The sequence below is a fragment of the Buteo buteo genome, chromosome 17 (genome assembly GCF_964188355.1).
Source record: "Buteo buteo chromosome 17, bButBut1.hap1.1, whole genome shotgun sequence".
NCBI lineage: Eukaryota > Metazoa > Chordata > Aves > Accipitriformes > Accipitridae > Buteo > Buteo buteo.
In genome coordinates this window covers 1,908,179-1,922,506 of record NC_134187.1, presented here as the reverse complement: position 1 = coordinate 1,922,506, position 14,328 = coordinate 1,908,179, and the positions used below count along the sequence as shown (strand labels likewise).

Below are 14,328 nucleotides of genomic sequence, written 5' to 3'. Positions count from 1 at the left end.
TACCCGCAGCACCCATCGCCTCGACGCTGATCGAGCTGGAGGGTACCCCCCACTTTCCTGGTCCCCATGGTTTGGCAAAGAGCTGCTTTTCCACCCCCCCCCCCCGCCTTTAAATTTGGGGTTCGCTGCCTGCCCGCACCCCTGCTCAGAGCATCTGCCTCCTGCTCGGTGCAAGCGGGTCTCCGGGCAACCCTCGGCATCCTCGGCAGGGCTGCCAGCGGTCCCCACGTGTGGCCCGGAGCCAGGCACCTCGGTTAAGGTTTATCGACAGCGAAGGATGCCAACGGGTTCCCGTCGTGCCCGGCAAGTCCTGGCCTGTCGCCCAGCAGGACCCGGCCGGCTGCGGTGTTCGGTGGCCGTGCAAGCCCCAGCTCGGTGAGGAGATGTAGGATACTGGCCCCGCTCCCCTGCCCGGCCCCGAGCTGCTTGTAGGGGCACAGAAATGGCTTGAGCCTTCATCGCGCTCATCCTCACCCTGCTGGGGCAGAGCTCAAAGCCCCCCCATCATTGCTGATGGGAGTAAATCAGCAGCATCGGTCTGTACCCCACCGTTGGCATTTATCAACCCCAAACCGGGGGCGACGAAGCCCTTTAAACTGCTGCTTCATCTTATTAAAGCATCTCACCGAGGCTGCCTGTGAGCAGGATGCGGCCCTGGCATCGAGCACCTGATTCTTGAAAAGCTCCTGGAAAAATCACCTCCTGGGCGGTGGTACCCGAGCTGGGGCCAGGAGAGGAGGTGATGCTCAGGGGGGATATTTTGCCTGATGGAGGGGACTGCTGCCCTATAAATGCCCAGAGTTAATTAGGAAAATAATCAGGCAGCGTCCAAAAGTGAAGATGGGATGCATCATGCAGGCTTGGGTATGTCCTCGGCCCCTCCGGCTGCGGCATTTAAGGGATTTACGAGACCAGGGGAACAACACAACTTCCCAGCTCCCGAGTTTTCCAGCTCCTGTGTCCTCTAGGCAGCTTTTGAATCCTCTCCATGTTTCCCTTGCGCCAGATCCCATCTGCTTTATGTCCTCTTTCTGAAAAGGATCGTTGCTTTTCGCTGCTAATTGCCTGTCACTTCGAGTCCTCCTGCTCTGCCTCACCGGGGATGCTCTTCCACACCCCGAACTGCAGAGGAGAGCGCTTGGTCGGACCCAACTTGAAACAGAAATGGCCAAAAACCTGATAAAAAAGTACGCATCTGTATTTTCTATCCTAATTTTACAAGGGGTGAATCATCCCCTGATCCCGAACCCGTTCCCTCCCCAGTACTGCCAATGGGAGTTTAGCTGCTGGTACCCACACGGACCTGGAAAAACCTGGAAACGCTGCAAAAATGGGTATTTCTCCCGGCTAGCATGCTGGCTTTGGGCACCTTGGCTGTCAATCATCCCCCCCCACCCCTCCGTTAATTAGCAAGAATGTAAACGATGTCACCCCGATGTCATTTGCTGCCTCCTGCTCCTGCCAGCTCAACAGCATCATCATCACCGGCTCAAACAAGGGGCCGTGGAGGCAATCCCCTTTGGCCGGGTTAGGGGAGAAAAGGCTACGGCGCTTCAATAAATGCCGAGAAATTAATATTTTGGGAGGCTGTGGAGGTTACGGCAGCCCCAAGAGCCTCTGAAATTACCCCAGGAGAGGACAAAAGAAGCACAAAGCCTTCTCACTCTGGCTCGGCTGCTGCTTGGCTTTGCATAAGAGCCAGGGAATATGTCCTTAATGAAAAACCAAGTGGTTAAGGAAAGACTGAAGCAGAATATATATATATTAAAAAAAATTAAAATAAATATAAAATATAAAAAAATATATATATTAAAAAAAAATCAGCATCCCTATCCCAGCACGTGCCTGGGAGTGTGATGGGGAACCGCTTCGCCCCAGGCTGCCCGTGCACAGCATTGCTCACCAGCCCTATTTTCCCCTAAAACACCCAAAATCCAGGCTCATGTCTTGCCCCCAGCACTGGGAATGTCCCCTCCAACCACTCCTATGATGCCATTTCACTGCTTTTTTGACATTTTCATCAATTTTTAGGGTTTTTTTCATGCCTGCCCAAGCACCGGCACATCCGAGGTCTCACCCGGGGGCATTAAATGCAACTATTTAATAGCCGTAGCTGAATCAAAAGGCGTTTCGCTCCCATCTCCAGCCCTTCCCAGGGAGTCGTTACAAGAAATTACCAAGATAGGATCGCAGCGCCGCAGCAGATTTTATTATTTAATTGCCGAGGTGGGGCAGGGAGAGATGCCTGGGGGGGTCCTGGCTCTGCGCCGGTGCCGGCGGGGATGAACGTTACCGCTGCAGGTCACCTAAATGGAGAAAAAAATAGGGTGATGCTAGTTTGCAGGAGAAACCATTGAAGGTCGAGACAAATTTGGCCTTTCCAAACCAAAGGCAGCATCTATCCCCGATGCCGGAGCGGCCAAATCCGTCTCTCCGCTTCGCGAGGCGCCGGCACGCGGCTGCGTCTGGCTCGCCGGGCGTTTCCATCAGCCGTGAAATGTAAAGTTGGAATTTTCTGCTCCCCCCCTCCACCATCCGCCGAGCCCAAAATCAATTATTCCCACCCGCACGCTTGCCATCGATGCACGACGCGCTCGGTAGCCGCGCGGTATTGCCGCAGCCGTGCCGGAACAGGTTGGTAATGGGGGTTGGGGACCCCCCCGCTTCGCCTCATTCCGGGCTCTGAGAGGGGGAAAAGAGCCCCTGAGAAGGGCTGGGGGCTGCCCTGGGGAGTGCGGGGGTGATTTCGGGGCTCACCCTGCTGCTGCTGCCTTCGGGTCCTTGTAACCCCCCCCAGGTCTGGAGCAGGGGACATTGGGGCTCCTGAGGAATGGCTTCACCCCCCCCCCCACCTCCATCCCAACCCCACCATCCCCGGGATGCTGGGAGACACCGCGCCTTTGGATAACCACGAGGCCGGCATCCCTCACCTCTTTCGGGGCTGCCCCCCCAGATTTGGGGAGGAGGAAAGGGTGAGGGATGCAGGAGGAGGCGGCGGGGGGAAGGATGCACATCCCTGGTCCCCAGCTGCCGGCTGGCGCATCCCTCCACCGGCAGCCCCCGGGGGTGGGCTCAGCGACGCACGTGTTCGGGGAGGGAGGTGTGGGGACGCGTGTGTACACCGTCTATATATACCACCGTGGCACAGGCGCCGGAGGAGTCACAGATCAGAGGAGCCGGCAGCCGACAGCACACCCGCAGGTAGGAAATCCGCTTTAATTTTCCATCCTAGGGGGGCTTGGTTGGGTTTTGTTTTTTTTTTTGAGTCCGAGGATGGTCCGTCCGGCTTCGATTCACAAATAGATATTCCCCTCCCTGCTAAGGGTTAAATGAAATATCTTCCCAGAGGGAGAAATCCATCCCCTCTATCCCAAGAGAGGAAAAGTTTCGGCTTCACCAGCCAGCCCCAAAAATCAATCGGAGTGGAGCCGGAGGGATGCAACAAGAGTCGGCACGGGCCGCCTGCCCGAGGCCGGGGGGAAGCCCACAGCGTGATGGTGGGTTCCTCCGGGATGGGTAGGATTTTTTAGGGGATTTTTTTGGGAGCTACCGCACCGTGAGTTTCCCCATTCAGTATTTCTGCCCCTTTTTCTTCTAGCCAGGACTTCACTAGGGTCGCCACGGGATGCTGTGGGAGATGCCCGGCTTGCAAGCAATCCCTTTTTCCCTCCCCAAAAGCACAAAAAAAGAGGAAAATGGGGGGGGATTGTTGCTTTTATTTTTTTTTAGTCTCCCCCAAAAAGCAGGAATGAATGGCTGAGACATGGGAACACAGGGAGAAATGTTCTTCCTGAGATTTTTTACCTCTAAACAGCCTTTCTCAGTCTCTCGAGCCTACATCTGTGTTTATAGTCGTGCCGCGGCGTCTAATTTTGGCCAATTATGGCCAATTACCTGATTGAAGGGGATCGACAAAAGGAAACGCTTATTTTTCTGATGAGCGCTGGGCATCTGTAGCCAACCCCCCCCCCCCCAAATCCCTCCAGTTCTCCCTAAAATCCCCCCAAAACTGCCGGCACAAAGCCGTGCGGCATTGCCAGGGTTTGGGGGAGCCTGGGAAGTGTTTTACCCGGTGCCAGTGGGGGACACTGTTGGACAATATTGCGCTTTTTTGACTGGAAAAAGCTTCGACTGCTTCCATGCTGGCTCCCAGCGGAGCCGGATCCTGCCCGGTCGCATCCCTCTTGCCCTCTGGATCAGGCCTTGGCTTTGGGCAGTGGGGGAATTAGGGAAAAAAATGAATTGAGGTTAGTTTTGCTCCGGGCGTGGGAAGCAAGGAGCTCCTGAATGTGCTCCTCACGTGGCGGGACTAATCCTGAGCCGGGAAAGCGAGAGCATCGCTGCGTTTAAACCCTTGCGACAGTGTTCAGGGAAGGACGGCGGCGATCCCGCTGCCAGGATAATCCCTGCTTTTAGCATCTCCCATGGGAAGAGGGGATGGAGCATCCCTGGGGAGAGGCAGGGAGTATCTCCCCAGTGCTGCCCGTGAGCTCCCAACCCAAATTGCATCAAATCAAGCGAATAAAACCCATCTCGGCAAGCACCTGCTTCCCCTTCCACCTCTTCTCCTCGCGTTATTCACATCCCACGTCCTTCCCGCTGCCCCCCGAATCAGCCCTTTTATATGACTGCATCTCCCACATCATCCCACCCGGAGCAATAAATAAAAGCCGCTTGTCCTGATGGATAACCAGACCCCTCTGTTATCTGAACCGCAGGCTGGATTTCTAGAAAAACCTCTTTTTTTCCCCCCAAATATTAATGAGGGTAATTCAACTGAATTGAAAACTCCAGAGGATGCAGCCTTGGGGCATCCCGTAGCAGCGGGGCGGCGGGGGGGGTCCCAAAGCTGTTTGACGGGATGGAGTGGCCGTATCCTGACACACAGCCCCCCCCACCCCGGGATGGACAGGTTTATTTTGGGGGGAGTAAGAGGAAGGTTCGTGCCCAGGAGCAGCCTCGGTGTCTGAGGAGCCGCGGGAGTGGCTGTGGTACGATCGCGGGGCTGTCACATCCTTTGCTGGGGTTGATGGCATCCCCAGACATGAGGGCAGTGGGACCGGCTGCTGCATCCCTTGGGAAATAGGGCCTAGGTTCAGTTTTCCCAGAGGAAAAAATGGGGAAAAATACAAAAAAGCAGGAAAAATACGGAAAAAAGGGGGGGAAATGTTGAAAAATGGAAAACATGGGGAAAAAATGGTGAAAAGGGGGGCAAAATGGGAAAAAGGCATCCCGCTTTTTCTCATGGGTCTGTGGCTGCAAAACTCGGAAAGGGGCTTCGTGCCATCACCACCCCACAGCCCTGCCACCCGCCCTCGCCCTAAACACCCAAGGGCAGAAGCAAGAAAAAAATCCACCACACTCGGTCCTTCCCTTTTAATGGGTTGATTTAATTGGGAGGGGAGGGGGAATGATGCACAAAGCAGGGGGTTGTTTCCCTCTTTCCCACCCCTGCCCCGGCCGGTGATGCTGGCAGGGTACCGCATCCCGCCTGCCCGATAGCATCTTTCAATTAACTGGGAAGAAAAGCCGAGCCGTAATCTCGGAGCCTCCTCTGCAGCCAGATGTGACCTGCTTTTCCCAGGACATTGGACTTGATGTCTCTTGGGGACGTGGGGACAGGGCTGGGGGGTGGGTTGCAGCCCCTTTCCCGGCTCCGCCGAACCCCGTTTTGGGGCTGAGTGATTTTTCGGGGGTGTTTGCCCTCTCCCAGGAGCTTTCTGCCAAGCCTCTGACTCACACCGCCAGCCTGTTTTAATGAGACTCCACGAAGATTAAGCCTTAATTCCTGCTCCTTATCAGCTTCCCCTCGTACCCTCCAGCAAATGACAACCGGGAGCTGCCGGGCTGTGTCACCACCCGGCTGGCAGGGACGAGAGGTGACCGTGATGCCGGTCGGGGACCCCTGCGGATGCTCTGCCTCCGTTGCAAGGAGTGGGGGTGTCCCTCCACCTTGGTGGGGTAGGAAATAAATGGGGACCCCCTGCTCAGGTGCTCAACCTCCCCCCCCCAAAAGTGGCCTGAAATGCTGCTGGAGCAACACGCAGGTTGCAAAGCCACCGTCACCGCGGTCTTCCTCGCCCCCGAGCATCCCAGTACAGGGGTTTCTGGATGTTACCAAGGGTAGCACCAACTTCCACGTCCCTGTCCTGGTCCTCTCCATCACCTCCATCTCATCCCCTCGCTGGTTTATAAACCTGACCCCATGCAGCACCGGCACCCACTCCCAAGGACCACGGGAGTGTCAGATCCCTTTTCCTGGTGGGATGAGGGTGTAGGAGGGAGAATTGGAGGGACCAACCCTCCTGTTTGCAGATGGCCATGGGGTTGTGTCGTGACAAATCGCCAGGAATTGGGAGGGAAGCGCATGGCCTTGGTCATGTCACTTAATCGCCACCTGCCACCGATGTCAGCAAAGCCAGATGGGACACAGCGGGTTCTTTGGGAATTGGCTTTGTGGCTCCATGCCGGGCAGGCTCAGATCCTGGCAATCCCTGCCGGCAGCAATGGCTGAACCCTCCCAAGATAGGGACAGGATTGGCAGCACCCCAAAAACAGCCAGGAGGGGAAACCGGAGCGGGACATCCTCACCCGGCTCCGGTGATACTCGGATAAGGAGCGTCCTGCTCAGGGGACAGCCGGGGACGTGCTGCCCCGCCACGTCCACCTGCTAAAATAAGCCCTGGCTGGGACTTATGCCATGAGATAGCCTGGAAAAAATTAAGCCGGGACACACCGGATCTGTTTTGGACATGAGGAGGCAGCCGCGCTCCTTTTCCTAAAGAATAATTTTGGCAGGGAGACTGGGAACATGTGTGTCTGGGGCGGGGGGGCGGGAGGGAGGACGGGCTGAGAACGGGCACATTTCGGTGCAGGTGCAGGGCTCGGCAGTGCCGGTGCCGTCCCGGCTTGACGGGTTTTCTCTCTCCTGCGCCGTAGCTGCTGCCGGTGCCGCCATGAGGGCTGTGCTCTGGGACCTGCTGCTGCTCTGCCTCTTCGCCCGGGCACGGGGCGACTGCCGGGGGGACTGCCTGCGCTGCGACCGCCACCTCTACCGGGACAGCTTCGACGTCCTCGTAAGTCCCTTCTGCCTGCTGGATTGTCCCCCACCAGGGGCAGCACCCATGGGGGTAGCACCCGTGGGTGCTGTGCCAACTGCATCCCCCCCGTACTGGGTGGCCACCCTCCTCCCTGCACCAGGGTTGGGGTTTGGGGTCGGGGGGGGGCTTTGGCTACCGGTTGGCATGGAGCCTCAAGGGGAAGGTGTCACTTGCCGTCACTGTCCCTCCTCCTTGGGCACCCCCCAGGGACGCCATCGAACGAGGTGGTCCTGAGGGAGGATGCAGACCCCAAAGCAGCTGCTGGGAGTGGTGGGGACAAGGCTTTGATGGCCCAAGGAGGGTCCCAAGACCCTGAGCATCCCCAGCTTTCCTGCCCCCATGGCTTGTGGGGGGACCGCGGACCCCCACCCCATCCTCCAAGGAGCCACCAAAATCCCCCTCTGAGCCCCATCAGGATGGGGCCAGCTTTGCAGATGGCCACTGAGCCGCGGAGTTTCAGGGGATCAGGGCACCCCACAGCCCCTCTTCCCTCTTGATTTGCCTCCAACACTAGATGGGAAGAGCCATTAAATGGACTTTTGGGCTTTTTCCATCCCCTAATCCTGGCCAGCAGCATTTGTTTCCCTCCCGTTTACCCTCTGCCCCCGGGGCATTATCCATCTCCTCCCCCCGCACCCACTTGCCTATTTATTAGCGATGATAAATCCTGGCAGGTTGAGGTGTCCACCCGAAAGGAGCCGGCAGCTCGAGAAGCCCCCAGGGCTGGGAAATGTCCCCCCAAAACCAGGGGGGACCAGAGACTTCCTGGGCTCTTGGAGATGCTGGAGCCACCCCAGTGCCAACCCCTTGCTGGCAAAGCCTTCTGCAATCGCACGTCGCTGCCACCAGATTTTGGGGTGCGATCGCCCTGGTTTTGCCCCAAAATGTTGTTTTGCAGTCTGAAGGCAACAGTGTCTCTGCAGGGCCATCCCCTTCCTGCCTGGTCCTGCTTCTGGAGCTGCGTTTTGCTCTGTCTTCCCCGGCCAGCAAGACGGAGAGGAGATGGGATGGTTGGTGGCTCATGGGTCCCGTGCAAGGCTGTATCTCAAAGCGAGAGTGGTTTGAACCAGGAGCAGAGGAACCCGGGGTCTTTCGAGACTCAGTTTCAGCTGGAAGAAGCATCGTGGTGGGATTTGATACAACCCTCCACCATTTCCAAAGCAACGGCCAAGGAAGTCCCATCAGCGATGTGGCCGATCCATCCTTCAGAGGTAGAAATAGGAGATCCCCCTGAAGTTACAGGCTTGCCTGCACCAGCATCGCAGCTGCCAGCACAGGACAGGGACCAGCCGATGGAGCTGGTCTTCAAGATGTGGATGAATCACCTACATCCTGGTCCCCAGAGTCATCCAGGGATGGTGCAAACTCACAGCGGCACCGTTAATGCCAGCCAAAGATAGGAAGAAGCCTCCCCAGGTAATTTTGGCACTGGACGTGGAGGAGCATTGGCTGGTGTTTGCTGAGAACTCCCAAAACACTGCGAGCAGAAGCCATTTCCATGTGAATGAAGACCACAGCACGATGGCCAAGGACCCTGGGATGTTCATGGCGCTGTTTTGTGGATGAGTGATAGGACCACTGATGGTCTTCAGCCTGACGCCTGGGGTAATTCCTCCTGAAGCTTATTAGCTGGTGCTCATCAGAGCTGTTACCTGCATGTGATCCACCACCGTTCATCTCCAACGCAGGGCACTGCCAGGACATTGTCCATCAGCCGTACACCCTGCCAAAGCCTCGGAGATCCCGGGACAGGATCTTGGCTTGGCAGAGGATACCCCTGGTGTCTCTGCAAGGACCCTCGTAGGTGTCCCGGCATACAAGACCCTCATCACCACCTCACTTTGGGACAACTATTATTCTTTTGTCTTTTTGTCTGAAGAGCCTGGCTGCCCTCGGGGATGGAAATAGCCAGTTGCTGCAGAGCCACGTGCTTGAGCTGCAGCCCTGAGACACCACGTTGGGACTTGCAGCACCTCTCACCTGGCGAAGTTAATGAACCCGTGGCGAAGAAGGTCTTTGCGAGGGTTTTGGTCTTGCAGACAGCCTGTGGCAATGAGACACGCCAACGTGCTTCAACACGAGCTCCCCCAGTTGGTGTTAAGCATTTAAAAGAGCCCACCATGAAGATAATGCTGGGATGGAGACACTCCAAGGTGAGGGAAGACAGCCCTTCCCTTCTGCGCTCTCCAGCCCTGGTTTCTTTGGGCATTTATTTAGTTTGGTTCTTCTACAATATCCTCCTGGATGGTTTCCCCTGGGTGCTGGTTTCGGTGGCACCAGCCCACTTGGGGTTCTCACCCCACAGCGGTGCTGGGTCTGTGTCCTACCTTGGTGGACAAGGCCTCTTGGAAAGGGACGAGACGCAAACGTGGTGGGATGCACCCATGGGTGCTGAGGAAACCTGATGGCACCTCTTGATGAGGCTGCTCTTGGTGGCCTTTGAAGGGACATGACAATCGGGGTGGGTTCCTGAGGGCTGGGAGGAGACAGATGTCACACTTGTCTTCGAGGAAAGCATGAAGGAAGGTGTGGGAAGCTACGGGCTGGTCAGCTTCACCTCAGTCCTTGGGGAGGTGGTGGAGCACGTCATCCTGCAAAGCATTTCCAAACATATGAAGGACAAGAAGGTCATCGGGAGCAGCCAGCATGGATTTATGAAGGGGAAATCGTGCTTGACCAGCCTGATCGCTTCCTGCAGTGAGACAACCAGCTCGTCTTGACTTTCATCAGACTTTGACGTTGTCTCCCATGACATCCTCGTAGACAAGCTGCTGAAGCACAGGGTAGATAAATGGGCAGTGAGGTGGACTGAAACCCGGAGGACCTTGACATCTTCATTAATGACCGGGACGATATGGCAGACGCACCCTCAGCAATTAGCAGATGATGCAGGGTTGGGAGGTGTGGATAGTAGACCGCAGGTTCGTGCTGCCATCCAGAGGAACCTCGTCAGGCTGGAGAAATGGGCTGGTAGGAATGTCATGAAGTTCAACAAGGTGAAAAGCAAAGTCCTGCCCCTGGGGAGGAGCAACCCCAGGCACCAGGACATGCCATGGGCACATGCCAGAGGTCCCTTCCCACCTCCGCCGTCCCGTGACTCGATGATTTTTTGGGCTCACGCCCAGCTGAAGGACCCAGCAGCGTGGAGCATGGGGTGGTGGGATGGGAGTGTGGACATCAACGGGGAAATGTGGAGCATGTGCAGCACAAAGCAAAACCTGTCTAGGGAGGGTTGGGAGAGGGATGCTGAGCAGCTGCCATGGCTCCCCAGCATCTCCACCACCACCTCTGGTTGCCCAGGGATGGGTTTTGGGAGGGGACACCTCACCAAATGAGGCCAGGCAAGGGCTGATGAGCTGCCAGCACCTTTCCGTGAGCATCTTCCAACACACATGGCTGGATGTAGGGTGGTGCCGGACTTCCTGGCATTTGGGGTACACCACCCGGCACTGCCCGGTGTCCCGCAGTCCCCGGAGGACCAAATCCCATCTGACGTCCATCCCCGTGTCTCCCGCGCAGGTCTGCATCCTGGAGTGCGAAGGCGAAGCCGTGCCGCGGGCCACCTGGGAGCTGTGCGCCGCCGCCGCCGGCCGAGCTGCCCCGCGGCCCCGTGACCTCCAGGACGCCGGCGATCCCTGGCACGGCGCGGTGCCGGCGGCGGCGGCGCCGGCGGTGCCGGTGAGCCCGCTGCAGGTAAGCGAGCTGCTGCGGCGCCAGGAAGCCGACGACGAAGGCGTCGAACCGGTGCCGGACGCCTTCCCGCAGCCACCCGAGGACATTTCCCGACGGCTCGGCGGTTTCCCGCGGGGGACGCGCGGCTCGTGGCCGGCGCCGACGGCCAGGGGGGTGCAGAAGCGATACGGGGGCTTCATCGGGGTCCGCAAGTCGGCGAGGAAGTGGAACAACCAGAAGAGGTTTAGCGAGTTCCTGAAGCAGTACCTGGGCATGTCGCCCCGCTCCAGTGAGTACGACATTGCCGGCGGCATCAGCGAGCACAACGAGATCTAACGGAGACCCGCGCCGCCCGGCTAGGTCCGCCATGGCCAAAAAAGTCAACCCTCTACCCCTCTACACCACATGTCCATAGGTGCAAACTAAAAAAAGGGGGCCCCCCCCAAAAAAAAAAAATAAAAAATTTGGAAATGGCTTGAAAAGGTCGAATTGGAGACCGGGGAGGGATGCTGAGGGCGGCTCGTCGGCATCTCGGCATCCGGAGGGTGCTCGGGGAAAGGCCCTTTGCTGTCAGCCTCCCCCCGCCCCGCCAGGGAGGATGGGCAAAAGGGTTTTGTCCTCAGCTCCAAATAGGTCTGAAGGATGGTTCAGCTCCCCCCAAAAAGCAGGTAAAAAAATAAATATTAAAAAAAAGTAGAAAATCTAAAAATAAAACCATTTTAAAAATTGAAAAATTAAAATAAATCTCAAAATCTGAAACAAAAATTTAAAAATTACAATAAAGTAGAAGCTTTTCCTTTTAGAAATTAAGTAATTCCTCCCAGAACGCTCCAGCTTCATATTGCCAAATTGAGCAGCAGGTTAACCCCGCGCTGCCGCTCCCCAGGGACCCGCTTGTCCCCCCCCACTGCCACCGCCGGCTCCACGCCGGGATGCTCAGAGCCCCCAGTCCCTCAACCCTGCAGCTGCTGAGACCACCCATCCCCACCCCCCTTCCCACCCCAAATTTACAATTTGGGAGAATTTTAAATTTTTTTCCCCCTTTTTTTTGGTTCTTTTTCCTTTTTTTTCCCCCCGGGTGGCATCTCCCTAAATTAGGGGATGCACCCCCAGTCCCGCAGCCCCTGGGAGAGAGCCCCCCCTGCTCCCTCCGCTCTCAGCTCAGCTGCCTTGTTTTTTCTCCTTTTTTTTTTCTCCTTTTTTTTCTTCTCTTCTTTTTTTTCTCTTCTTTTTTTTTTTCCTTTCTTTTCTCTATTTTTTTTTATTTTTTTTTTTTTATAGCGTTCCGGCACCGCATCCCAGCACCTTCCGCCAGGCACAGGCAAAATTAACCCTGCTCCTGTCCACCCCAGCAGCCTCCATCCTCTCTCTGACGGACCCCAAAGCGCTTCAGACTCGCACGCGTTCAGAAATCACTTTGCTCTTCACGCACTAAGCCAGATTTAAACCAGGACCCGACGAATTTCGGCCTCCGCCAGCGACGGGAGCGAGATGCTGCGGGGAGGGAGGGGGAGGAGAGGACCGCGGGGGAGCGGGGAGAAATTTAAGCAAAACAAGGAAAAAAAGGGATTTTTGCAAAAAAAAAAAAAAAAAATTTGGATTTTTGAAGTTGGGTTGGTTGGTTTTTTTTTTGTGGGTCGGCCACTGGGAACATGCCACCTTGGATCCGGCAGAAAATCAGCCCCCACCCCACATTCCCAGTGCCTTCCCCGGCAGCGCTCGGCATCCCCCGGCCGTGGCTTTCGCCTTCCCACATGATTTATTTCCAACTTTTCGGATGGGGGATGCCGAGGGGTCACGTTCTACTGTGGCTCCGTCCCTGCCTGCCCAACCCCGATGGCCGCCACAGTGGCCAGCTCCCACCCCAGTGCCCAGAAACCACATGGAAATGTTTAATTTTTTGAATTTTTTTCCCCTTTTTTGAATTTTTTTTCTTTTTTAACTGTTTTCCTCAAAGTTTTGTAAAGCCTCCGGGGTTGACTTCTTTGCTCAGCAATACAAACCACACGCGCGTGTTTTCGTTGCATCCCCGTCCGTCCCCTTGTCCCGCCGGCATGCATCGCGTCCCAGTCCCCGCACCGGGATGCGTTTTTTTCCGTGTCGCTCCCAGGAGGATAATCGGAGCCGGTTGATTCTCCTGCCTAATTTGCTACCCAAAAAGCATATCCCGGGAGCGACTTCGCTCCCTGCAGCGCTGCCCTTCACTGTTTGTAAAAAAAAAAAAATAAAAAAATTATAATATAATAACCCCTATGGAAAAAAAAAGAAAAAAAATAATTCCAAGATCTTGTTCTTTTTAATTGTTTCATACAAAGATTTCTCCATTAAACTTGTACATAGCAAAAGGATTAATAAATTAGTTTACTGTTTCTACAATATTATTGCGACTGGCGACCGTCACTTGGGTCAACGCTTGCAGAGCAGGTCCCTGCTGCCCCCCCCCACCATGGGGGAATCGAATCGCCCTGCTCAGCTGGGAAAGGGTTTTAGGGGGGGGGGAAAGGGAGATTTTTTGTAAATTTACATTATTTCCAGAGTGGGGGCTTTCTAGGTGGCAGAAATCCCCCCTCACGTGGGGCGGTGCTCTTGCTCACATGCCCGCAGCCAAAAATGGGATCGGGATGAGGTTATTTGGGGGGAAAAAAGGGGGATTTAAGTAAGAAGGGGCATTTCTCCTTGGCTCCATCGCACCCCTTTTCCGTAGGGATAACGAAGGTGCCCGCACCTGCAGCCCCCCCAGCATCCCCAGGGGAGGCCCCGGCCCGGCTGGAAATTTGGGGGTTCACCCCTCCTAGGAGCCCCCCGGATTTGGGGAGAGGACCAGCATCGCAGCCCAAGCGCCAGGGCACTATTTTTAGCATTGCCATAGAAACGGTGCCGGCGGCCGAGGGGTAAAGATGCTTGGTGGCCATCCCGTGGGCTGGCCCCAGTGTCCCCAGTTGGGTCCCAGTTTGCAAACTAGGTGAACAACGGGCTCCGGCTGACGAACCAGCTGCAGGCAGAGGGGTGACTTCTGCTGCCTTTTTTGGCCAGCGGTTGGCAATTAAAAGAATTAATTGGGGGAAGACTTTGGCCAGCAGGAGAGTTTACTTTGCCCACGGCACGTTGGGACCCGAGGTCCCCGAGCTCCCGCATGGGATGGGTCAGGGTCAGGTATGGGGCCAGCCATAACGCCTCAAAAATGGTAGGAATCTCACCAATTTGGTGTTCCCGGGATGCAATTTTTAATAGCGTGGTTTTTTCCTCCCCGCTCCCCTTTCCCCGCCGTGTCCCTGTTTGGCTCCCTCTGCCCTCCATCTCTTTCCCCTCTCCTCTCCCCTTTTTTTCCTTTTCCAGTTCCTCTTTCACCTCAACATGCATTAAAACAAAAAAAAATGTATAAAATCATCCAGTTTTTTTGCATCAAAGGGCAACTTCTCAGCTTGACGTTCAACTTGCGTCAAGAGAGGGCTCCGGGTCACAAGACCTTAGAGTCTCCCACCAAAGGACATCGATTAAAAACCCGCCGGGTTTAGCATGTATTAACCCCTCCCTGCAGCTTCCAGGCTAAAAAAAA

The 14,328-nt window shown here is 55.9% G+C and overlaps 1 protein-coding gene across 2 annotated transcripts; it reads left to right on the top strand.

Annotated features, from left to right (window-relative positions):
* Positions 1-6,956: 6,956 nt before the first annotated feature.
* Positions 6,957-13,194, top strand: PNOC (prepronociceptin). Of its 2 annotated transcripts, none has more exons than XM_075049804.1 (3): positions 6,957-7,076; positions 10,620-11,061; positions 12,054-13,194. In XM_075049804.1, exons 1-3 carry the CDS (start codon positions 6,957-6,959, stop codon positions 12,101-12,103), a joined length of 612 nt encoding a protein of 203 aa, XP_074905905.1. In that variant the 3' UTR covers positions 12,104-13,194. The 2 variants fall into 2 exon arrangements, with proteins under 2 accessions (XP_074905905.1, XP_074905906.1); XM_075049805.1 differs by having other exon boundaries at positions 10,620-11,132.
* The last annotated feature ends 1,134 nt before the right edge of the window (positions 13,195-14,328 follow it).